This window comes from Drosophila suzukii, chromosome 3 (assembly GCF_043229965.1).
Source record: "Drosophila suzukii chromosome 3, CBGP_Dsuzu_IsoJpt1.0, whole genome shotgun sequence".
NCBI lineage: Eukaryota > Metazoa > Arthropoda > Insecta > Diptera > Drosophilidae > Drosophila > Drosophila suzukii.
In genome coordinates, this window is record NC_092082.1 from 72,116,863 (window position 1) to 72,142,682 (window position 25,820).

Genomic DNA, 25,820 nt, shown 5'->3' on the forward strand with positions numbered 1-25,820 from the left:
ATATTATGACACCGATTAACCTTGGACTTATTTCCAAAGCCAAACAGTGTTCATATAGCAAAGGGAGCGGAAAAAGAAACAAATAATCGAGCAACAGGAAACGGAAACGGATTGAGTGGATTGCTTCGGTATTTTTTTGTATTTTTTGCAGGCACACATAGCACAAAGCACATGTTTGGGTTTTTGTTTTTCGTTTTCGAATACGGATACGGATTGGGTTTTCTTTTTTTTTTGAGGTTTTTTTGGTTTTTGTTTTTTGGAGCCGCTGCCAAGACTTACATTTCAGCCACATAGCCACAGGCAAGGCACATGTAGCACTGGCACTGGCATTGGTATTGAGTGTGTCTTGAGCTTGATTATGATTGAATGGTCTCGTGCGCGAATTGACATTGTATTTGACATTGGGCAGCGTGTTGCAGTTGCCCATGTTGCTGCTGTTGCTGTGACCTCTGTTGTTGCTGTTGCTGTTGCTGCTGGCACCGCTGATGTTGCTGCCGCTGTTCCCATAGGTTGCTGCTGGTTGGGCGGCGAGGGCGTGGCTGGCGGCATATTGTGGCGATGGAGGTGGTGTGAATAGAGCACTGGTCTTCTGATCCTCCTGGCAGCGCTGCTGATATTGCTGCTGCAGCATCTTGAAGGGACTCTGCGCACTCGGTGGCGGCTGGAAAATGCTGGCCGTGCTGTAGGAGTTCTGCGGTTGCCAAGTGGCTGGTCTTCGGTTTCCAGACTGACTATTGGGACTGGGCAATCCACCTCCAAAAATCCTCTGCTGTATCGTTTGCTTCGCGGCAGCCAAAGCATTGGGTGATATGAGCACTGGCGGTGCCGTCTGGGGTCCCGAAATCGGTGGCGATGTTGCTCCTGCTCCCGGTAATATTCCTCCCGAATAGCCCATAAAATTACTGCCACTCTGGACGCGCTTGGGTGCAATGTTACCACCAGCACCACCACCACCACCCACTCCACTTCCACCCACCATGCCACTGCCAAAGCCGTTGCCGTTGCCGATGCCATAAAACGGTGTTGGCCTGCGTATCACTAAAATTAAGATGATGAGTCAATGAATATGATGAGCATGTATGGGAAATGGGGTGGGTCGATCAGTTGGAAAAGAGGCGTCACATGGAAACCAACAATCTTTTCTACAATTTAAAAAACGTTTTGTATTTAAGGATAGAAGATTCTAACGTTTTCTAAGAAATGTTGGGATAGTAAATAAATTTAGTACAAAATAGCTATGTTTCTTAATCAAAATACATGTTAAAAATTAAAAAAAAAATTTATATGCAAGATTGTATTGTTTTGTAAGGATAATTTTAAAAATGCAATTTACATCACTTCAAGATTAAATAATATACTTCGATTTGAAAATTTTAATATAGAACCTAGCAATTAGAAATGAATTCAATTTGCTCAGGTTAAAGTACTTCCTACTTAATAATGAAAAATTAAAAATAACTTTGAATCCATGTTTTTAGTGAACTTTTTCAAAAATTCAAAAAGCACTCTGTTTAGATTTTTCATACATGTATCCAATTGAATCGATCCACCCCAGCGATGAGGTAGTCAGCACAAGAGGGAGCGAGAGACAAAAGACAGGTGAGTTCGATGATGATGGTGATGATGTCGATGATGAGTGTATTTCTTGCTTGAGGATTTCTTTCTTTATTTCTTTTTTATATTGGCTTTGTGGATTGGCCAAGCGAAATTGCAAATTGGAAAGGAGGATTCGCTCAGTTTGTTGGTTCTTCAGATGAAGTTCGGTGAGTGTGAGCAGGAGATTATATTCCAAAAGCCAAATATAATCCATGCAGCACTCGGCTTGCAAAACGTTCACATACACATTGAAAATGGAAAGGAATTAAATATATATGCCAAAGTAAAGATAGAAAACAAGACGATGGAACCGGGTTTTACCAAGTACAAGTCAAAAGTGAGTTAAATAAAGGGAGAAAATAAGAAAAATATTTGGAAATATTCCAATAAAGTAAGTTGAGCCGTAAATGTTGTAGTCCTTAGAAATACAAGCATTGCACTGAAGTAAAATACATATTGTATGTCTTAAGGATAATAAGTATTAAATTATTAAAGGATATACCTCTTTTATCGAATTTTTTCCATTTAAATTTTGAAATACTGGTTCCAAAAATTTTTCTAAATTTATATATCGTGTTTAATAGATTATAAATCTGTTAACCTGACTTTTGACTTGAACCGTGATTCAAAACCAGATCCCGGATACTAGTGCTAAGTAATGCTAGTAGTCAACTTGAAAGCGCTGCGTGGTTTAGCTTAACTTAGGTACGGATATCATAATCTCTATGGTGTGGTAGTCTTAGGACCTATCATGCAGAGATCACTCACCTGGCTGGATGGCATTTCCGATGATGGCGCGGGCGTTCTTCAACTTACGCTCGCGCTCCTGCTGAGTCGCCGGTTCACTGACCCCGATGGTCTCCGTTTGGGCACACAGCTGGTCCACCTCCTTGCTGGACTCGTTTTGGGCCTGCAGCAGTAGGGCAATGGAGTTCTCCATGGAGCGTCGGGCCTCGTCCAGGGAAACCGAGGCCACCGAGTTCTTAGAGTCGCTGCCCTCCAGGGATTGGGCCACCCCTGGTGACGGGGGTGGCGTGCTCAGTGCTTCGGCTTCCTGGGCGGCCGCAGCCGCTGCAGCAACTTGCTCCTGAGCCCTCAGCTCACCGGGCGTGGGCCCTTCAACAGCCGGCGGATTGGTGGCCTTCTTCTCGAACTCCTTCTTGAAACTGCCCACACTGACGCCGGGTATGCTAAGTTTCTTGGGTTTCTCCGGAGCTGCTGCTGCTCCTGCTCCTGTCACCGGCGGCGGGGGTTGGAACTTCTCGGCAGTTTCCAGGATTCGCGATTTCCTCCGCTCCGCATTGAACTTGTTCAGCGTGGACTCATCCTGCAGGCTGCACTTGCGCACAAAGGGTGGTGGAGCCACCACTGGCGCCGTGGCCTTGGAGGCACTTTCATTGATGGCATTCACCAGATCGGCGGTCTTGTGCTTGTTCACAAACTTCTTGATCACCTTGGTGGCATCCTTCTCCTCCGGAGTCTCCACCACAGCGTCCAGTTTTCCTCTGGTGGCCTGGCGAGCAACTGGTGTGGGTGCAGGTGGTGCAGCTGCCGGTGAGGTGGTGCTGCTGCTTTTGGTTCCATCTCCCATCAGCTGTTCGCAGAGATCACCCACCATTTGCATGTCTTTCTGGGAGTAACTGGGAGCTGGAACTTCCTCTGCTACATTGGCAATCGTTTCCGCCTCCATGGGCGTGACTTGGGGTTCGATGATGGTGGGTGGTGGTACCTCAGTCAGTGGCGCCCCATCCTTGCTGATCACAAACGAGCTATTGGCTGGCTTCTCCTTCTTTTTGGCCGTGGTTCCGGCTGCATTCTCCGTGGAAACAGTGGGCTGCAGCTTCCTCTTCGTCTGCACCGGACTCTGGGCGGGAGTAATGGTCCTGGTGGGTGAGGGCATCAGGGCGGCTTCTCCACCAGCTGCAAAATATTCACGAAACAGAGACAGACAGAGAGAGAGAGAGAGAAAGGGTGGCGTGGTTTAATGAGTTTGGTTAAATGACTTTAGTTCCAAGTGGTTTAGTACACTCGCAAGTGATGGGGTTATGTGGTTGGGATTTGGTTTCAGGAGGAGGATCAGTTAGTGTGTTTGGTAGGTCGGAGGTCGGTTGGTGTCGGTGTGTATTGGGCAGCCAGTTAGTCTCCATTTATATACACAATAGGGTGGGATGATTTGCTGGACCATTATCTGCACTGGATTGCAATCTACGAACTCAGCTAGGCAATATTGTGCCTCAAAGGTGAACTTATTGTCTTTGATTTTAAATACCTAATTAAAATAACAGATGTCTATATAAGTATTTCATTACTATATCAACAAATAGATCAAAAGACTAATCGTACAAAAACAATGAAAACTTTTTTTTTAACAATCCTTTACTCCAACATTGCCTAGTATTTCTCATAGATTACATCGATTTTTCGACAGTCTGGTGTCCTTACAAATCGACCCATCCTATTACTCAAGATTCTGAGCGCGGGTTGCTGCACGGGGACTTCTATCTCACACACTGGGGACCACTCAAGCGATTTCAGAAGCGACAAGCAGGAAGATGGACTTCGACTCACCGGCCACCATGTCCAGGATGCGGCGCTCCGCCTCCGTGTTCGGTGGTCCCATGTCCCGGATCGAGCCCACCGAATGGGAGCGAGGAACGCGTTCATTGGCCGCCGCCTTGGCTGCAGCTGCTCCCTCCGCCGATGGCACCACCAGCTGATCCGCCGTAATTGTGGCCGGCGTGAGTGACAGCAGGACATCCAATCGCACGGGGGTCTGATTGGCCAGATCCTCGGCCAGGTCCAGACAGGATACATTATCGTTTTCGTTCACCCACCAATGCGAGCAGATCTGTTCAATGCTAGCCCGCTTCCTTGGACACACAGTCAGCATGTCGCGGATCAGAGTAGAGGCTCTCGAAGGTTTCTTGGGCTCATAGTAGTCACCCTGACTAATCTGCTTCACAAGCCGCTTAAAGTTGGACCCGTCGAAGGGCATGGAGCCGTAGACCAGTGTGTAGAGCAGCACGCCCAGTGACCAGCAGTCCACCTCGGGCCCCTGGTACGGAGTTCCTTCCACGATTTCTGGCGAGGCGTAGAGTGGGGAACCGCAGAAGGTGCCCAGCAGGCGCTGATCATCAAACACATTCGACAGACCAAAATCCGCAATCTGAGAAGAAAGAATTAGATTTTATATAAAAATAGGTAGTTATTAAATAGCAATTAATTAAAAAGTATAATAAAGATGAAACCCTTATATTAAACAATTCAGGAGGTTGATTATCTGGTATATGATTATTTTGAAAATGGGACAAATTTAATATGTTACTCTAAAATAACTGTACAAGTTATATTTCCCTTAATCTGTTAGTAAAATAAGTTACTACATTGTCTTATATATCAATTAAAGGGTTTTTTAGTTAAGACCATGTCTTTTCTTCCAGAAAAATCATAAATAAATAATATAATCATATTCCACAACGCTTTCTTTCTTCGAATCAATTAAAACCCCTTTCAAACAACTAGATTTGATGAACTTGGTTTTGATTATTGTAAAAATGGGTTTTATGGAATATGTTGGCTTAGGGGTTTCACTTAAAAACCCTTAGCTCACCTTGGCATTGCCCTTCTCGTCCAGCAGGATGTTCTCCAGTTTGAGATCGCGATGGCAGATCTTGTGCTTGTGACAGTAGTAGACGGCGGTGGCCACCTGGCGGAAGATCCGACGCGCCTCCTCCTCGGTGAGAACCTTCCTTTCGGACAGATAGTCGTAGAGCTCGCCGCCAGCGGCAAACTCCATGACTAGCACCATTTTCTCACGGTTCTCGAATACTGAAATTATGTTTAATTATAAATGTACTTGCTTTTTATATCAAATAAGTTAGTTACCTTCGTAGATGTGGATGATGTTGGGATGATGCACTGAGCTCATGATCTGAACTTCGCGCCGGATGCGCACCAAATCCGCCTCGGCCTCGATTTTGCACTTCTTGATGGTTTTGATGGCCACCTCCTGGCCGGTTTCCTTATTAATACCTAATTGCACCTTGCCGTATGTGCCTTGTCCTAGTTTCTTAATAATATCAAATCTAAAAGGAAGATAAATAATAAAGTTAATATATATATTAATAAACTAAAAAGTTATTTTTATTTAAAGATATTCAATTTAAAAGTTCTGATTTAAAAATAGACTCTAGAAACATTTTAAATTACATTTACTTATATATCATTATCTGCCAAAAAGTCTGAATGGTACTAATAGCAATTAGGAACTGTTTAAGTCTTTAAAAATATTAAAAAAGAAACAGAGGGCTAACCATAGTAAATCGGATGTTAAACAGAAATTTTATGAGGTTAAAAAGGAATCTATTATATTTATTATAATGAATATTTATTAGGCAAGATATACATTTAATATTTCTGTGTATCTATTTACCTTTAAAATGCAAACGATTTGACTTTTAGTCCTGATGCCACTTACTTAAGTTTGATGTTTGAAATACAGATTAATATTGCTCAAGGAGCACTCACCTTTGTCGCAGCTTCTTGCGGTGATTGTTCATTTTGACGTTGCCGGTATTGGCGATGCCGCTCATGATATTGTCTATTTGGTCCTGCGGTATCCCCGAGGGATGCGCCAGACTATTCCCGGCGGCATCGAGGCCAGCTGGAGCAGCTGCCTGTGCGGCTGGTGTGGCGCCCGCTCCTCCCGCCGCTCCATTGGGCGCCGCTCCATCGGGTTTGCTTATCACCATGTCTGTGAATGTGGATGTGGTTGTGGATGCGGAGGTGGAGCTGGATATGGATGTGGATCTGGCTGTGACTGCTACTGCTACTGCTCTCGAGGCTGGATCTGGAACCGGGGCTGAGGATGGGTCTGATGTCGAGGCTGCTCCGCTAACAGCCGATGCAAATTACTGCAAGAGACAGAGAAAGGATGGGGAATCCGTTAGCAAACCGAACCAAAACACTGGGACAGCACTCATCCATCAAACGTTCAATCAAATGGGCAATCAATTAATTATCCACGAGGCGAGTGGGCGATGTGCAGCGAAGTGGAGGCAATCGCTCTCGGGGATTGACGTATGTACGTATGTATGGGAAAAATCTGGCAAAAAGTTGCTGGTAACTGTGGCTGCGCTTTTCCCTTTCTCTGACTGGCCAAAAAAATATATATATGGGAGAAGTGCAGCCAAAAATCTACACTCGACCCAGTTCTTAATTATGCCCAAGCAAGGCTGCTCTCTTGGTTTCTGTGGAATGAGGAAATTTTCACTTTGGGCCATCATATTTACCGCGCAGTGTCATAAAAATTTGATTTGTTTAAAAATGTTGTTCTTAGCAATATTTTATCAAAATAAATACACATTTTTCAGGGCTTGCTTTTTGATGAGGTGCCAAAAGATGTCAAAAGCGACAGAAATGTCTTCTCGTGTCACAGAAAGCAATTTTGCAGATAAATTTCTGCCTCAATTTGTGACAAGCAGTCCATATTGTTTCTAGGAAACTTTGCAATAATACAAAAATGTCTTTAAAAATTCCTTTTTACAGAATTTTTGATATTACTAGCTTATACTTAAATAATTTTTTGGGCGAAATATTTCAAAAACAAGATTAATAAACAATCAAAATAAATATATTTTTTTCAGTTTCAGTAACATGACATTTAATGTGCTTTTCGATGACCCTATGTAAAAATAGAATTATAAATATATTTATATAATTATGAACAGAGAAATCTTTAAACAATTTATTTAAATTTCTTGCACATGTAATGTTCTACTGTGCCGACTTTTGTGCAAATGCAAACGACATGGCCAGCAAAGTTGGCCCACATCTGGGTGGCTCTGCTTAAAGGTCCGCCAAGTGTCTGGCTTAAAGTGGTCACTTGTAAAGCCACCTCATCGCTCCTCCTCCTTTTCCGCTATTGTGCCGTCTGAATGCGGATTGCGATGCTATTAGAGAACTAATCTATCAGCATTGTGGAGCAGTTGCAGTACTGCAACTGTGAGGACTTGCCTGCTCTTAAGCTGCGGCGTTTTGTCTCTGACAGTTATGACCGACCGGCAAGCCAAGAATAAGGGAAAGATCCAGTAAATAGAGTCGCAGGAGGGCGGAGGGAAACTCAAGGGGAAGGGACGACAGAGACACAGATATACAGATACAGATACGGATACGGACAGATAGAAGCCACTCTGGGGTCTCCCCTTTGGCTGGCATCGTTCCAATTATAAATGTGCACTTGATGGCTAGTAAATTAAAGTGTAACCACAACAGAAACCCAGGCAGACGTGGGCCATCTGTGGAGTTGGGCACGAGCCACCACCATCGCCTTCGTCGAGCACCGACAACAACAATGCCCGGCTGCAATTGTATCTTTAAGATAGGATTACACAGATGCATAACAAATGCGCGGGGCACGCGTGCAGCTCCACCTCCTCTTTACACACATAAATAAGTTAATCTTTACACGCAATTATATTGCCCCCTCGAACAGAGAAAGAAAAGGAAATATCAATTGAAAGGAATGGTTGTGGTACATATAAAGCATTACACTCGGTTCGAAAAGATATCAAAATAGAATAGGCTAATCGATTAGTTAAGAAAATTTTTCGCTGAAAAAGCATTAAATAATTAAACAACCTATCTACAGAGCAAATTGTAAAATTTGTTTATGGATCTTTTTTCATTTATATTTATAAATTCGTATCAAAATTAATAAAATTAAAGTGTTTTTAATCGGAATCATCATATTAAGAACTTTGTAAAACAAATACACAGCTTATTAAAATGTTAACTTTAAAATTTCCCAAAGGACTCTTAAAATTCTCAACAGTTTTTTCAATAGATTTTAAACCATTCATCCATAAGACATTATTATGATGCATTTGCCACAAATAAAAGGTATCATAAAATCTACCTTTCAAACACATAATTTTCTCTCTGTGCACAAGACATAGAGAGAAGAGCTCCGATTCTTTTTTGGTATTATATATCTTGGGCATCTGCTTGGGCGAAGCCAAAGCCAAATCCAAAATCAAAATCAGGGCAACGAACAGTTTTCAAAGTGCGCTGAACTCGGCGTTCGCCGTTTGCCCGATGCCTTCAATTTCGCATCTGCAAGATACAATAACATTGCGAGGCGTCCAGTCCTAGCTATTTATTTTTTTTTTGGTTTTCCCCTCTTATTTTTTGGCACTCAGACAGCACATGTCATTGAGCAGCTAGCGAAACAACTAACTATGCGAATCTCGATGAGGATGGGGATTGGGCATTGTGGATTGGGGATTGGGGATGAGGATGGCACCCGGCAGAGATAAACACGAGCGAAGACGGCGGCCACGCCCCCCATCCGCCATGCCGCCCCCCTTTTTCTACTTGGCAGTCAGAAGTTGTTGAAATATCTGCGCTTGCTTTTCCGTCAGTTTGGAATTTCTTGCATCGCTGTCGTTTACGTAAAGGGAAAATATTTTCTTGGATTTTTTTTATATGTTTTTAGCTTTCTTTGCTGCTGCTTTCGACAGGAACAGCAACAATAAATTCCATCCAGATAGGCAATGTAAATATGCAAATGAGTATGTTTTTCTGGGTCAAGTCAAGTGCGACATTTTGGCCAAGTTATTTCAGTGACTGGTATCTCAAATATTTGATTTTTCTTGGTCCACTTGAATTCCATGTGATCGATCCATCCAGCCAAGCGGTAAATTCCTCATATAATCGAGAATAATAATGGCATAAATTAATCAACGGCCATAAACCGGTGATAAAAATCGTGTTGTGCAGAGAAATTAAATGAATTCAATGGCATAATTGAATTCCAGCTTCAATGTCAATCGGTGGGAGAAAGTAGGAGGTGGTAGGAAGTGAGTGGTGGGTGGCAAACGGCGGACAAGTGACAGCACAAAGGGCAAACACATATCGAATATATGGCATTGGAAAATGACAAATTATTTGTGTTTTAAGAGAATTCCACACAGACATTCAAATGCGAGTAAATCAATTTCAATGTGATTGTCTGCAAAATTAAATGAATTTTCCCTGTTGATAAAATAACATTTTGCTGATGGGCCCTAATTGAATAAAATTAATGATATTTTCTAGGTGGAGCTATGGTGATGCTCAAGGGTCTCAGTATTTAAGTATTGAATAATAATAAGTTTAATTAAAATTGAGGGTCGGATCGGTTGATTGGGTAGAGTGCTTTAAACAAATTGATTAAGCAATACAAAATTTATAAGCTGAGAGGCCTTCAATATTAAAATCAAATTATATACTAATTATGTTAGGTGCATATATTAAGAAAAACAAACATACAAACAACATATCTTAACGCCAATGGAATGACAAGTATTTTGAGAAAGTAAAATCAAGAGAAAATATAAATCTTTGTAGTCTGCTAACCTCATCATAAATCAAACCAATTACATTAATTTATTGTATTAGAATAAACATCTTCACTGCCAACAGAAATTTTCGTCTGTTCAGTTCGGGTAATTAAAGCAAAACAAACCGAAAATACAATGAGAAGGCGAATTTATGTTGTCTGAAGTCTAATAAATAATGCAAAAATATACATAAAGCATATATGTATGTCTCCTTTGGCAATTAAGGCAAATGTCGGGCAATGTGAAGTGTCAATAAGTCAAAATATGCCGTTCAATGAACGCAAAACAAGAGCAGACAGACCAAATGCCAACCCAAATCAACATCAGCATTAATTGCGTTAAATAAATCGCACGATTTATGGTCTTTGCACATCTTAATATTCCTCAAATATTCCTGTGAATCTGAACGATAATTCTTATGCAATTTATCAAATTGCCAGACATTAAGAACCCCCCGAAAAAAAAAACAGATAAGTTGAAGGTCCTCGAGGGTCAGTGGTGCAAATTCCCTCACAAGAGCATAAGACAAGCGGAAAAAATAAATAAAAACGATTAGGAAAGGAATGAAAAAGTTAAACACACAACAACAAAATGTTGTTCTGTTTGCATATATCTTTTTATTTTTATTTTATATCTTTTTTTTGTTGATGACACAGGCTAAACACAAGCCAAACAAAGGGGAAGCAAAAAAATTGTAAATGAAATAAGCGAGCCAGCAAAAGGAACAAGACATGTCAAGAATTTCATTTGCTTGCACAACACAGTAGTAAATGACTGCATTCCAGCACCCGCTCTTTCATTATGCGATGACACCAAAAACCTGTGCCGAAAGTGATGAGTCTGTCCATTCCTTTTACACGGGTGCGGGACAAAAAAGAATGCACCCATTGCATGCATCTGGACGCACTCTTTTTCAATGCACCTGCAACATGTACCTAGAAATGTACCCAGATGCACTTAGGATTGCACCCAGATGTACCTAGGGTGGCATCCCGATGTACCTAGGGTTGCACCCCTTAAAAATGCGAAAACCCCATTAAAAAATGCGAAAATTTAAAAAAAAATTAATTTACCTAGGAATGCACCCCTTAAAAACGCGAAAACTTGTCAAAAAATAAATTTTTCTTAAAGTAATTGGTATCGTTAGCAGAGGAGCAAGCTGTTCAACTGTCGGTCCTTTAGCGGTACGCCTTGATTTGACAAAACTACGACTGAAAGACTGGAAAGAAAAATCGTATTTTTGACTAAAATCTGAATCTCGTATTTTTGACCAAAATCGGAATCCCATTTTTTCACCCTCAAAATTCAAATTAAACGTCAGATTGAGGAATGTCATACCATCTTGAGCTCGTTGCTTAATTTCCAATCCATTGGCATTCAAATCTGAAAATTTTTATCTTTTCGCATTTTTTGCAAAAAAAGACGATTCACCCCCTTAGTGCAATACTCTAGACGCATTCTCTCTAATAATTCCCAACTGTTTATTCTGAAAGTACTCGGTATATAAAGCACATAAATTAGACAGTGTTAATGCCCGTGAGCGGCATTTACGTATTTACTTACTTAGTTTACTTACGTAAACTTAAAATATTAATATTATTTATATATAACGTTTATTTCTTTTCAGTTTCCATTACTTATTTCTCTTACTAGCATAAAATAATAACTCATTTAATTTCATAATTATTCGACCTTAAATCATGCCTGCAACTTTCTTACTTTTGTATTAAATCGTTCTTGCTTTTAGCCCAAATATGACGTGAGTGAAGACCGGTCTTGAAAATTCGTGCTCTAGAGTAGTATTTTGTTCTCGGGTTCTGTATTTTCCATGCTTGGCTCTTTTTTAATGCACCTGGAACATGTACCTAGGAATGCACCCAGATCAACCCAAATTCGCCTAGGAATGCACCCAGATGCAACAAACTAGACACATTCTAGACGCCCATCCGTAGAATGTTAAAAAAAAGGTACGAAAAAAAGGTAAGGTATAAAAAACCGCATGTACAGATATAAAAGCCAGTGCTCGGAAAACAGTAACGTTTATAACATTTAATATTTAACACTTAACATTTAAAATAAATAAATAAATAATAAAAAAATAATAAATAAATAATAAAAATCTAATAAATAAATAATAAATAAATAATAAATAAATAATAAACAGATAATAAAATAAAAAAGGAAATATTAATTTCCATCTGGTGAAGCTCCTGGTTCCCGGTTGGCCCTTGTGCGTGCTCTGTTTCCTTTATACACTCTGTTTTTTTGCCGCACAAAGGCCAACCGGATGTATTTAACGTATTCTGCCGCTCCGTACCCATCTCTTTTAAGGGATTCTGCAAAGCACAATTAAAATTTTTGATTTGGTCAACAGTATTTATAAAATAATATATAATTTATAATATTTGCTACTGTTTATGTATATAAATTGTTAGTCCTAGCCTTTTTACCAAGCTATGTTTATATTCTTGATCAGCATCACTAGACGAGTCGATCTAGCCATGTCCGTCTGCCCATAGGAACGATCGGAAAATTGGTGGGAAAATATGAAGCAAATTATAGCTTCGGTGTTTTTTGACATATTACTTTATACTATTGGCAATATCATTATTTGTATTTTTAAGAATTTCGAATTATATTTAATAATTATAACTTCAAGGGTATACAAACTTCGGCTTGCCGAAGTTTACTTCCTTTCTTGTTTATAAAAGTGCTTAATGCAGACATGGCAAAGATGCCTTTAATAAAATATACATTTTCTCGCCTGCGTGTTCAATTTAAAGCGGATTACAAAAAAACGTCTTGAAGTTTATTAATAAAAAAAATGTTAACTAATTGTTGAAAATTACAGTGTGACGTACCTTGCAATATTAAATTAAAATTTATAAAAGACACTAGCCCTTTCTTTTTTGTGTTGCCCCCGTAATTCATTTCCATTGTGAGGATGCGTGAAACACACCCTCCACATTTCGCCATTTCTATTCTTTCCGCCACGAAGGCATACAATTGGAGATTACGCCACGAAGGCCATTTATTTATAAGTTATAATATATAATATAATTATAATATAAGTCGTTACGCCACGAAGGCAATTTATTTAAGTTCAAACTAGAAGCTAAGCTTATCCGATTTAAATATTGCGCGCACCAGGGCTGGAAAACCACCCAGTGTTGGTCGACCGAGGGCCAACAGCTGATAGTGCCGATAGCGATAGGCGGGAGGTTCGATAAGAAACTGTGTTGGGAAACGAAGAAACCCGGCAAGCCGGGCCTACATGCGGCCGCAAGGGCGGAAGCCCGCTCTCATTCTCGAATGGCAGCCAAGGCGATCAGACCTAGGAGACCTAGGATACTAGCGAATAATAAAGACAAGAGAGAATGAAGAAGTATGTGTCCGTGTGAATTTGTGCATTTTTCGGGAACCCACGTGCAGTGATTTGTGCCGGTCGGGAATCGTGTTGCGCCAGAGCTGCTTACTCAGTGCAAACGACCACCCGATCGCCCACAAGGAGCATAGGAAAGGATCGCCTCTGGCCACCCTCTCCTGGGAACCCCGCCCCAAATACGGTTTAGGTAGTCGCGAGCCACGTGCAGTGATCTGTGCCGGTCGGGAATCGTGTTGCGCCAGAGAAGCTTACTCAGTGAAAACGACCACTCGATCGACCACAGGGAGCACTGGGAGCACTACCCCCCTACCCCAGTAGCTTGTGAGTCGCACATCCAGGGGGAACGGCCACGCCGTCCAGTTTTGTTGGTATTTTCCCAGGGATCGGCTGCGCCGCTCGTTTCGTTAGTATTTTCGCCTGGAGCAGCCCCGCCCTCCACTATACCTTTCGGATGCCGTGTTGCGCTAGAGCTGCTTACTCGGTGCAACGCGGATACTCTGGCCTCCTTTCCCCACAAATCCCCGCGGCAACTCCCCGTCCAGTTTCGTCCCAACACTTTTCTACAAATTTAACTGTAGAGGACCCTGGCCGGACTGAGTTTTATCCCAGCCCATGAAAAAGGTCCTTACACCATTATGACATCTGGGCTTATTATTTTATTTAAATTTGACACTATGTTATTATTTATCATCTCCTTAAAGAGCGGTGTCTGAAAAAAAAATATAAAAATTATTGGAAAATAGGAAAAAAAAAACCTATTTCGAAATTCGGAAATATTAAAAAATGATATTCCATAAGTTTATTATTTTATGGGGTCGGAATCGTCTCCTACGTTGCGTTGTAAACGTTCTACCGAAATCATTATAATTTTTAAACGTTTTTCTGCTAATTGATGCACATTTTTATTTTCACAGATTTAAACAAAACAAAATATTGAGCGTGCACTTTAAATATGTTAATGCACACATATGTAAGTATGTATTATAAGAATTTGGAATTTATTTATTCTCACACAACTAGACTTTATATATTTATGCAAAGTTCAGTTGCGTACATTCATAATTGTTATTTAATGTAATTAATTTGATATTTGATGATTGATTGCACATGTGTATGTATGTATGTATGTACGACAATTACAATATGTGCAATCACATTTAACATTTCACCTAATTTCTAATGTTAATTTTGCACTACACTAACTACAATTCACTTACCTGTGAAAGAAGTGGAGAAATTGGGGTAGCAAACACTAAAACGAGGTTCGTATGTAATAGGCCACGTGGATCTGTAGTTCACTGGAGCTGTACTTCACTGGGGCTGTGTAGTATGTATTATGTAAGTATGTATTTTACGATTTTGGAATTTCTTTATTTTCACACAACTACACTTTAAATATTTATGCAAAGTTCAGTTGTGTACATTCATAATTGTTATTTAATGTAATTAATTTGATATTTGATGATTGATTGCACATGTGTATGTATGTATGTATGTATGACAATTACAATATGTGCACCTAATTTCACCTAATTTCTTATGTTAATTTTGCACCACACTAACTACAATTCACTTACCTGTGAAAGAAATGGAGAAATTGGGGTAGCAAACACTAAAACGAGGTTCGTATGTAATAGGCCACGTGGATCTGTAGTTCACTGGTTCTGTAGTTCACTGGAGCTGTACTTCACTGGAGCTGTACTTCACTGGGGCTGTAGTTCACTGGGGCTGTAGTTCACTGGGGCTGTAGTTCACTGGGGCTGTAGTTCATTGGGGCTGTAGTTCATTGGGGCTGTAGTTCATTGGGGCTGTAGTTCACTGGAGCTGTACTTCACTTGATGGAAATAAAAATGCAAGTGACAAGAAATGCAAGAGACGAGAAGAACCGCGCGCTTTCTTGCATGTTCCTCTTTGTCTTTTCGTTTTTCGTCAAGATTACCGATTCGGAATGCGTTTCCGAATTTCTGGATGGACTATATTGAAAAACACCCAGATGGCACCGCAATAGAATACATCTAGCACGCACATTTGCCTTGGTAAATTTGCATGCGTGGAGTTTTGCGTAAAAAATGTACGACCCAGAACAATTTTTTTTTTAGAATACGTTCCCGAACTTACGACTTGAAAAAGACACCCACACACAGAAACACCCACAATAAGCTGCCATATACACCCAAAAAAAATCAGTAAATTAACATGTAATACCAGTTGTTCTAAAAGTATATCAGAGGCAGTATTGAAATTTAAGCAAAGATGCATGTTGAAATATAATAAATTACATTTTTATTTATAAATTAAAGAATCTAGAATTTGGATTTGTGGTAGTATTTGAAAATAAAAATTTTCAAAAACACTTTTAAATTCAAAGTTTCAATTTAATATTTTGAAAAGAATTCATTTATTACTTACCTTATCGATACCAAACAGTGTAGAATTATTATGAAAATAGTTGCTTTTCTATGACTATTTCTTTTTTTCGGTGTATAGCCATATGTTGTAAAACTGAAACTTTTCTAGCTGGCTGCTGGGAAACAAGAATTTAACGCTTTTCGCTGCCGAAAGAGCTGCAGGCCAAAAGTTTTCATTTACTCTATCTTCCCCCACATGAAAATGGCCATCGTGATGAGTGCGATGAAAATGGAAAAGCACAGGGAAAAGCATCTGCAAATGGCAAATGATGAATTCCGCCCATGGTGTCCCCAAAGGAAATACTAATATTTGCAAATTGCAACCGAATACGAGAAAAGTTTTCGTTTGCTAAAACATTAGACACCAGAACGGTAGCTGTATAATGAGCTCTGAAATTGCAAATAAACAAAATAAACAGATTTAAATTAATGCCGCTCAAAACCGCCCACCGATTACACTTAAATTATGCCATTAATAATGTTAACTAATTTTGATAGCTTTAATGGGGTTCCACAAATTAATTGTATTAAATATCTTGTCTATTTGATAAATAGATTAAACTGCATTAAATTTCTCAGAAAGATTTGGTTTTAGTTATCAATTCCATTAATCTGATTAAAGTCTTATGACACTTGCTTGATCTTAAACTAATTGATTGGATAACAAAATTAAATAAAATTAAATTAATATTAAATTTATAAAATTTTGCCGAATGGTACCCCCTTCTTTGACTTTTTGAAATGACTTCTTAAAATAAATCAAAAAATCAAGCAAGTGTCATAAGGCCTTTAAAGACTATTTTCCAAACAATCACCACTAGATTTAGAACAATTTTAAAAATTATTTTTTTAATTAATATGTAAAATTATACAACAAAAATGAAAAAGGTCGAAATGTTTCCTAAACTTTTAAAAATATTTTTGTAAATTCATTTTGTTATTATTCTATCTTTTAATATTTTTTTGTTATATAATATCTTATTTGTGGTTACTAACGCTACGATTTTGTTTGGCCTTTTCTTAAAGATCATTGTTTGCGTTTTACTCAGGTAAACTTTCCATGGTAAATATTTTAGAATAAAATTGGTAGCTCGCTGAGTAAGTTTATTTGAGTTGTGCAAAATGTACATTGTACATACAGGCGAGAGCTCATTGGAAAATATTTGAGCGCTTTGTTGTCACCACCGTAAACTATCGTCGCAGTAGTATTGTGCAAATTTTGATATTTTAGTTTCCCCCGATATCGCCCCCACTTCCTGAGAATCCCCCACCGAGTTGACGTTGTTTTGGTTGCGTTGCCCAAGCAGCTTTCGCCAATGCCATCGTCGCCTTTTGTTTGACACTTGAGTTGTGACATTGTTGCCATGGCCAGGTTCGTTGTTTGTCTGTCCGTCCAACTGCCGACTGTCCACCTTCACGGATATTGCATTTGACAAACTGTAGTAAAATAAATGCCCTGCCTAATTGCCATTTGGTAGGTGGTAGTTGGTAGTTGGTGAGTTTGTTTACAGTCTGGCTGACAGGCAGCCAAGGAGCTTAATTACAACCGACCGATTTGAACAGGTTGATTGGATATTAATGAGGTCATAAATCCTAAGGACATCCTGCCCTGTTTATTCTTCTATCTATTCTAACAAGGACAATAAGGCCAGTTCCTTTTGTTTAAGCTGCTTTGTTTGTGCCATAAATTTAATGCATTATTGCACAATATTTTGATTATATATAGTATACCCCGAAACTGTATTCAATTAGCTGTGGCATAAGTGATGCACTTAAGCCAAGTTAAGGCCAACCGGCGTATACGTAACACATTTCTGGAAACGAAGGGTTGGCTGCTCCTTTGTGCAATTTCCAAGTGCCACCCACACACACAGAGACTTCTGCCAAGCGTAAAAATTGGAAAAGGGAAAAGCGAGTTTTCACAAGAGGAAAAAAAAAAAATAAAAGTTTGTAGGAAAGACTGTGATAGATGTTGAATTAATTGCACCTAGCATGCAATGCAATTTAATTCCGCTAATTTGCAAGATCTAATTTGTGTATCAGGCGGAAATAATATAATAATAATTTGTATGGTTTCTCTGTCTTTTTTGCCGCTTTAATGCAGCGGCGAGAGCTAAAAATTCCTTGAGAGCATCGACAGACGAAGACGTCGCCGTATTTAAAGTCTCGTATCTACGCGCCAACAAGAAAACAAAATTAAAAGAAATTTTTAAAAATAACTTTTAGCTAACACGCAAGAGGAATTTTTATTTGAGCAAAAGACCAGAAAACCAGCAGTTGAAACAAAAAGTAAAAGCAGCCAAGAGAGGCCAGGCAGCAACTAGAAAACATACCCCAAAAACTAAATAGCATAGATGGGATGTGGATGATGATGATGGGGATGGTATGATGCGATGGGAACGAGGAAGCATTGCCGCAGAGACCAAGACCACAACCGAATCCAATACCGAATCCGAACCAGAATCTGAATCTGAATCCGAAATACGTATTTGAAAGAAACGCAACGTTTCTTCTCTACTTAAGATTCTTGCTGCTGGGACTTGGTGTGTTTTCATTCGTTCTTCGTATTTTTTTGGGTTCTTTTCGGGATAATACTATTATAGATACACACCGAGATATATTTTAGCTATCTCTTACTTTTTGCTCACTTTTATGGCCGCTTTTCTTATTGCAATTTTTCATGACCAGCTTTCACACACAATCACACACTAAATTTTCACATTTTACTTTTCGTCAATTTGAAAAATGATTTTCTTTTCCCTCTTTCACCGTATAGAGTATAATTTTCGAGTATATATTTTTGTACCGTGGTCTATCTGCGCACATATATAGAGATAGATAGATAGATATCTATAGGTATTTTTGGGTATATGTGTGTATATATTTGGTATATATACCAAATAATTCGCGCACTGGCCTTTAGACGCCTTGTTCGCGTTGCTCTATGCGCTCGACTGAAAAGTTTTCCTCGAATTTTCCCGAGGAAAATATAGAAATCCACCGAATATCGCGCCGCTTGCCGGTGCTCTTCGGGGCCCATTGTTATCCTAAAAATAAATGCACTATTCTCTCCCCGAAAAAAGGCGATCTCTCTTTCTCGAGATCTCTATCTATATCTCTGCATATAACACCAACTCTGTCCCGACCCTCTTTTCTCTCACGTGCCTCGGGTGGCTCCTCCGATTTTCGAGCAAGGCGCGTGCCGTGATGGAGCGGCATTATGTGTGAACCGATCGCAATCACGATCACTGCACACAGAGATCTGTATAGGTATAGTGGGGTGTCTATAAGGCGTTGTTTATACGCATGTGCGGGCGCTCATATGTATGTATATATGTATGCATCGGTATATATCCTATGTAAACAGCTGCTCGAGGGCGGGGGCATTGGCAAATGAGCCATTGATTTATTTAGATATAATTTCCTCATTTCTTTATCTTTGCGTACACAAATTATACGGCTGGCACATTTGCAAAAGGTCATCGAGTATCTTCAAAATTGCAAGTCCGGAAAATATTGTATTTCGAATTTTAAAGAGTATTTCCTTTCGCTTGGCATCTATAGCTTAATCAAATATTTCGAAATAATACAATACAATATTTTGAATGTTTGGTTTTATCATGAAATTTTCGTGTTATTTAATATATATTGTTAGGAATATCATTGCTAATATATCTATGAAAATAATATAGTAAGCAATGTTTAGTGTTTTTGTTATTTTCTCTTTCAAGTCTCTTCCAAGCCTTTAGAAATAGTTCGAATGATTTCTCTAAAATCCATCTGAAGTTATAATAACTAATATATCTTCAACATAGTTTTAAAAATTTAATAGTTTAAAATCTAAAGAACATTTGTCTATGACACCCTACCCAAAGTCTTTACAAAATAGTTTCTATGATGCTACGTAAATCCATTTGAACTGATTCTTTTGAAAAGCTCTCAAATATCTATTAATGATTCAGTAGATTGTAAACACATGAATGCTAAATTCCTTTGGACTCTGCACACCTCACTCCATGGGTAACTTCGGTGTTTATTCAGGTAATTTTATGTGCATGCCCCAGACACACTTTGGCCAGAGTGTAACATTCTTTTGGCCCTAATACGGACTGGGGAGAATCGGATGGATGGATGGATGGGAAGACCTGCTGCTGAGTCCCGTTTATCCATCAAGCAGAAGTTGCTTGGCATTACTCAATGCTCAGCTGGGTGGCCAACAACATTAATCAACAGAGTCGAAGGCACGTGAACACGCTCACACAAACTCAGTGGCGTTGGGGAGTTGGAACTATGTAAGCATGTTTGCTTGTGCCCATATAGGTCTGTGTCTATCCATCCACACAGTACCCCCGATGCTTTCCTGTCACTGATTTGGGCCTGACTCTAATACTGCGAGTGTAACTGGATTTGGGACTGGTCTACACTACAGCTTAAAATGGCTGAAACTACACTCTTGAGCTAGGATTCTTAGGGAAAAGTTATTTTTAAAGATTTTACTATGGAAAACTGGATGATAAAAACAAGTGATAGTACTATTATTGTTATAAATTGAAAGAAAATGGCTCTAAAGGATCGCGTTCTGATTTAAGTATTAAATATAGAATATTAAAATATAGAATCTTAAAATTAAAACCCTTTTTTTAATAAGACAGATTTGGGATAAATAAAAAAAATGTTATAATAATTTTCTAATACTCAAAACGAAGTCTAATTTTTCCAAGTGTACGTCTATTTCGCATTTGCATATGCAAGGGTGTGCAAAATATTTCAAAGCTTATCAGCGCTGGGCAAACAACCGACCAGAAATGCTTCAGACCACGATGGCTACGGTGATGGAGATGATAGTGACGGTGATGATGATGATAACGATGATGATGATAGTGTGGGGCCAACAGCATAACTGCATTATATAACCTTTTAAATGCCTGTTCAAACATTAAATATTGCATTATGCCAAGTTTATCACCTTTTTAGTCGAAGGCAAGGCAGGGCAGGGCAGGGCAGGGCAAATATTTGCCCGGCTCAAAGTGGGCGACCATATTCCCGTATTTCCGTCGAGGAAGCGACCGAGAAATGGAGCACGCTGACGATCCCTAGGCCGGGGTAATGTAATTGGAAGGCTACGAGTACGAGTGCGAGTACGAGACTACGGCCGGACTGGAAAGCACATGGTTCACCCGGAGGCAGTCGGGCAGACAAATAGACACCAGACAGGCAGTAAGTCAAAACTTAATAGCATAAAGTGAGCTTATATAATTTCCGCACGCCATTTTTGCTCGCACTATAATGGCACTGGGGAAATATATTGAGGAGGGGATTGTTTCAATTAGGAAAAAAATAATTTAAAGGATTCTAGGATATGTACAACTTATAACATCAAGAAAATATAGTTATACAGAAGTTCATACGTATTTCATAATCAATTGGGATTGTAAACATTTTAGATAATAATAATAATAATTTAACTGATACAATTCACCAACACAGAAAAAGTACGTAACAAGAACAACAAGAAGGCGTTAAAAATTACTTTCTGTGATGAAATAAAGTACTAGGAACAACTTGAAGTTGGCAGAATATTTTAGTCTCTCTCTTCAAAAATACAATGTACATATATAATAAACCAAATTATACGGAGCTTCATCTAAGCGAGTACAATTTCCTTCCCATTTCTTCTCTAATGTTCAAAAACTTGCAAAGAAATATTTGGATATCAAGAATAAAATGTTCTTAAACTTAGCCATTTTAGGACGTTTGACAACCCTGTTTTTTCCGAGTGTTGGTAAATATTTAATGCCAGTTCGGGTGGGCTTAGGTGTGTGCGTGTGCCATCAAATGATCGACCTAGTTAAGACCTCGCCTTGCCTCGTTTTCGCCTTATGTCTGCACTTGGCGCATGCAACAGCAAAAAGTCACTCAAAAATAAAGAAAAGTGAGAAAAAAAAAGGAAAGTGCAAAACTTGCATGCCAAAAACGTCGCCAACGACAAAGAAGTAAAAAAAAAAATAAAAGCGAAACAAAAACAAGTGAAATCAGAGTGTAGGAGGAGTCGGAAAAGCAGGAAAAGGGGTTGGATATATACCATATACCATGTGCGTGCCTGCATTTCGGGTTGCCTTATAAATAAATGCGACATTGCTGGAATTTTGTTTGTGTGCCAACTTCAACCGGAAATGCCATTTTCGCTGACTGCTCAACTTTTTGTTGGTTCAATATCGCCCGGGGTTGTGGAACAGGGGGGAATTTCTATGAATATACGTATGCGTAATATTTACGTATAGCATACGCGTGAGTTGAGTGGCTTGAAGGTGCTCGTAAATCGTTAACTTTCGCTTGAATCGACGACAGCGCATACTTAAAATAGTTTACCATAAAAGTGCGGGGGCGATGATTAAAAAGCGCAACTTGTATGAATTCGAAAAGTTTCCCCCTTTTAATCCCCTCTTTTACACCCTTTTTTTCTCTCGACCCAAAGTACTAACAGTTCTTCAGCTTTTTTTCGGTTTTACTTAGGGTTATGAAACTTAAAATTACCAAAGTTTTTTTGGAGCTGGCTTTATGTTGATTCCTTTTATTATCGCATCAAATTAGGTAAATCATTTTTGATGGAAAAGTCTTTATAACCAAAACAAGTTTAATGGATTTAAAAACTCTTATAAAATGCTAAAGGGGGAAAACAATAATTTTTAATAACAAAATTAACAGTTTTTTAAGCTTAATATATTTTTTAGATATATCTTTGTTTTGATTTTTTTTTTTCCACAGAAAATTGTTTAGTTTTTAACTCTTATAAAGAGCAAACATTAAACCAGCTATTATAAACAATAAAGTCAAAGGTTTTAAAAATATCGTACATTTTAAATACAGCAAATGGCTAAAGGCACAACAGCTTTTGGCCAGAAAGTGCACATGCTTTTACCTTTTCCAGCCGTAGTGAAATTCTTTTCCATTTAGTTTTTTTTCAGAGCTCCCATTTCATGTCACCCCTGCATTCAATTCATTGCACGCGGCAAATTTGCTTGCAGCTGAATGGGTAAAAAGGGTGGCCAGCCGGCAAAAGAACGCAATAGCTACAAAATGTCCTTTTCACACTGCCTGTATAGTGTGTGTGTGTGGGTGTGTGTCTGTTCGTGGGTGTTAGCCAGTTTGTGTGGGCCATTTAAGCTGTGCGTAATTGACTTTTTGCATGACGTTGAGATAAGCTTTAGTTATGCCAGCTAATTGTCAAGGAGACAGAGTGCGATAATTGCATTTCTTTTTTTTTTTTTGAAAATTACAATGACGACAGCATCAGGAGTAAGGAACCGGAAAAAATACAAAAAAAAAACTACGGGGTTTTAGCAATTGCATTTTGTGCTCTGAGTTGGATAATTATTTTGTGATTTGCTCACTTAATTACACAAGTAAGCCACTCTGCCAAGAGCAACAACCAACGTGGCTACATAAGCAGCACACGGGCAACAACATCTCGGTTTTCACTCATTTACTTAATTGAGTTGTCGTTGGCGTTGTCGTTGTTTCTGTAGTTGTTTCTGTCGTTGTTGTTTGGGCTTGTTTCTTTTGTGGCCAAGTTGGCGGACCAGGCCAAAACGTAGGCCAACCGAGGTGGGCGTGGCCTGGCTGTTGCTTGTGGCATAATTTACGGTTGTAATTGTCGCACATCGTGGCTTTTGTTTTTGCATTCGAGTCTCCACTGTACGGTTGACACATGTTGAGAGTCACGCGCCTCACTTGACGCAAATTGCTTGCGGCAACCACTTAATCAGCAACATTTTGCACTCCTTTCGGCCAAGAAGAGGAGGGCCGAGAACGTGGCGTATACGTAATGTTCGCAGAAGGACTTTTGCAGGGCTGTTGTTTCAGTTTCCCACTTCAATTTGGCACGGATTTGGCAAAAGGCAGGTGTTTTAGGCCTAATTGCAATCGATAAGAAGAGTCATTACGCTGTTTGCAAGGAAATATAAACTTAAGAAGCTCTTTTATTTATCTTTAGTGGTTTTTTTCACTTTCAATACATTTTTTAATTTTTTAATTTAAAAGAAATACCCGAAATATATTTTTATCAGCAGAAAATATAAATCTTCCCATTCATTTAAATGCATCACTTTTTTAAATACATAAATATATTTTTATCAGCTGGAAACAAAAGTATTTCAAGCATTTTAATCTTATTTGAAATGTATTTATTATATCCCCTAGCAGCATTAAATTTATGCAACACCATATAAAACCGAAAATTCCAATTATTTCCCAAATAACAATACAGTAAATTGAAAAGGATTATCCAAAAAAAAGGTACACTTTGAATTTATGCGCTCAAACTCTTTTTATTTTTGCACAAAAACAAACCGCCTTACAGCTGCGAAACGCACTGTGCATAAATATAGATGTTATTACCATTTCCGGCTGCTGGCCAACTTTGTAGGGCGTTCACATATTTATGCGTTTTATTCATGGATTTTTTTTACCCCATTTTTCCCTTTGCCTGGCAAATAATTTAAGTTAGTGTAAAAAGCTTTTGATTTAGAGCCAACCGTGGTGCAATAAAACGCTCGCATCCAGCACACAAAATATTTTGTAATAAAAATGTGTTTATTTCGGCCCGGCTACAAAAAGGCAACAAACAATGGCCGAAACATAAAATTGCTTCCTCGACTTTGGGCGCCGCATGTCCGACGAAAAAGTGCGACACAAACATTAATAAAAAGTTTGTGCCTGAAAAAAAAAAAAAGGAAAGCATTACTTTACTTTTTCAGCTGCTTCCTATAAAGTTTTATAGAGTCATGGAGCGAAATATTGGTTTACTTTTTACGCAGCAATAAATACACACTCATACACATATATTTCACTTATAGCCCAAAAACTTTGGCTGAAAGAAAAAGCGGAAGTAACTCTCGTTAATTGGAAAAGTTTTTAAGCTGCGAATTGATTTTGCATGCATCATTGAGAAAATTCCTCATTAATACCGAGCTGCAAGAAAATGGAAAATGCATTTCCCCCGAAAATGCTTTTAGCCAATTAGCTGAGCAATTTGCATGCGTATTGCATTTCTTTTGAGCTGCTTCTCACTTGACAAATGTTGCCCGTTGCGTTTGTTCATTAATTTCGACATTTAAATGAATGTGCGCAAAAATGACAAACTGTCGCAGTGCCACTAATCTCGAGGAAAGCACAAAAAACAATTCCCCAACCCACCGCCCATTTTCGAAGGTCGTCGGCATTCCTTGTCACTTGGCTGCTCGAAAACGCTGGCACACTTTTTTAATTGTTGCCTTCTTTTTTTTATACTTTTTTTATTCACTGACCGCTGTCCACTTTCGAGACGCATTGAGGCCCCAAACAAACCGAAAAATTAATTTAATTGCTTCATTTTTTTCTCGTTTTTGCTGCTTTAAGCACTTTTACCCATTTAAATTGAAGCGCAGACTGCATGACTCAAAATGGAGGGGGCACTTGCCACCGAGACGCATGTAATTAAAATGCATTTGCAACTTTTTGTTTTGTGCCGACCTCTCCAAGAGTTCCTTCTCGGGAAAAGGATTCGTGGCAGGTGGGGTCGGAGGTCGGAAATTGGGGGGAAGGACGTAGTTTAGCAACTGTTGTTGCCATTTTGTTTATTTTTGTGTTTATGCCAGAAGTGCCTTTTAGAGGAAAAAATATATAAACTTATACACATACCGTACGTATATGAGAACTAAATAAAAATATTCTGTGAATTGCTGAAACTTTGACTAACGAGAAAATATGTTCAAGCCTTAAGACGTAATGTGAGGGGGGTTTTAACTAAAATGGGTTCGAAATGTAATATATTGTTTTGTGTTAAGTTCTTAAATACATAATCTACAAGCTTTAAAAATTAAAGAAAATGTTTATGGACAGTATAAATTATCGTGGATATTTACTGTATAAAAAATAATATCTATTATACATAACAATAATAACAATTAAATAATTCTTCAAAAATTTTAAAAACTTGCATTTTTCAAACCTTTTAAAAGATTTAGCAGCAAGATATTTTATTAACTTAATATGTTTTCTATAACTATTATC

At 38.9% G+C, this 25,820-nt stretch overlaps 1 protein-coding gene and 1 long non-coding RNA gene across 12 annotated transcripts in view; one reads left to right on the plus strand and one right to left on the minus strand.

The window, feature by feature from the left end:
- Nuak (Nuak family kinase 1) overlaps positions 1-25,820 on the minus strand; it is a 56,930-nt gene that overhangs the window by 13,296 nt on the left and 17,814 nt on the right. For 5 of the 11 annotated variants that reach the window (XM_036817158.3, XM_036817157.3, XM_036817151.3 and 2 more), the window contains exons 2-7: positions 6,124-6,509; positions 5,482-5,681; positions 5,207-5,424; positions 4,165-4,762; positions 2,365-3,516; positions 280-1,038 (exon numbers count right to left, since the gene is read on the minus strand). In XM_036817158.3, the coding sequence (XP_036673053.3) occupies positions 280-1,038; positions 2,365-3,516; positions 4,165-4,762; positions 5,207-5,424; positions 5,482-5,681; positions 6,124-6,347 (3,151 nt within the window). In that variant the 5' untranslated portion in view covers positions 6,348-6,509. Of the gene's footprint in view, positions 1-279; positions 1,039-2,364; positions 3,599-4,164; positions 4,763-5,206; positions 5,425-5,481; positions 5,682-6,123; positions 6,510-15,771; positions 15,927-18,407; positions 18,566-25,820 lie in introns of those variants that run through there. The other 6 variants (XM_036817159.3, XM_036817160.3, XM_036817163.3 and 3 more) reach the window with 4 other exon arrangements.
- On the plus strand, positions 15,137-15,927 carry LOC136117038 (uncharacterized). Its single transcript, XR_010654238.2, has 2 exons — positions 15,137-15,398; positions 15,462-15,927. It is a non-coding gene; the product is annotated as an uncharacterized lncRNA (long non-coding RNA).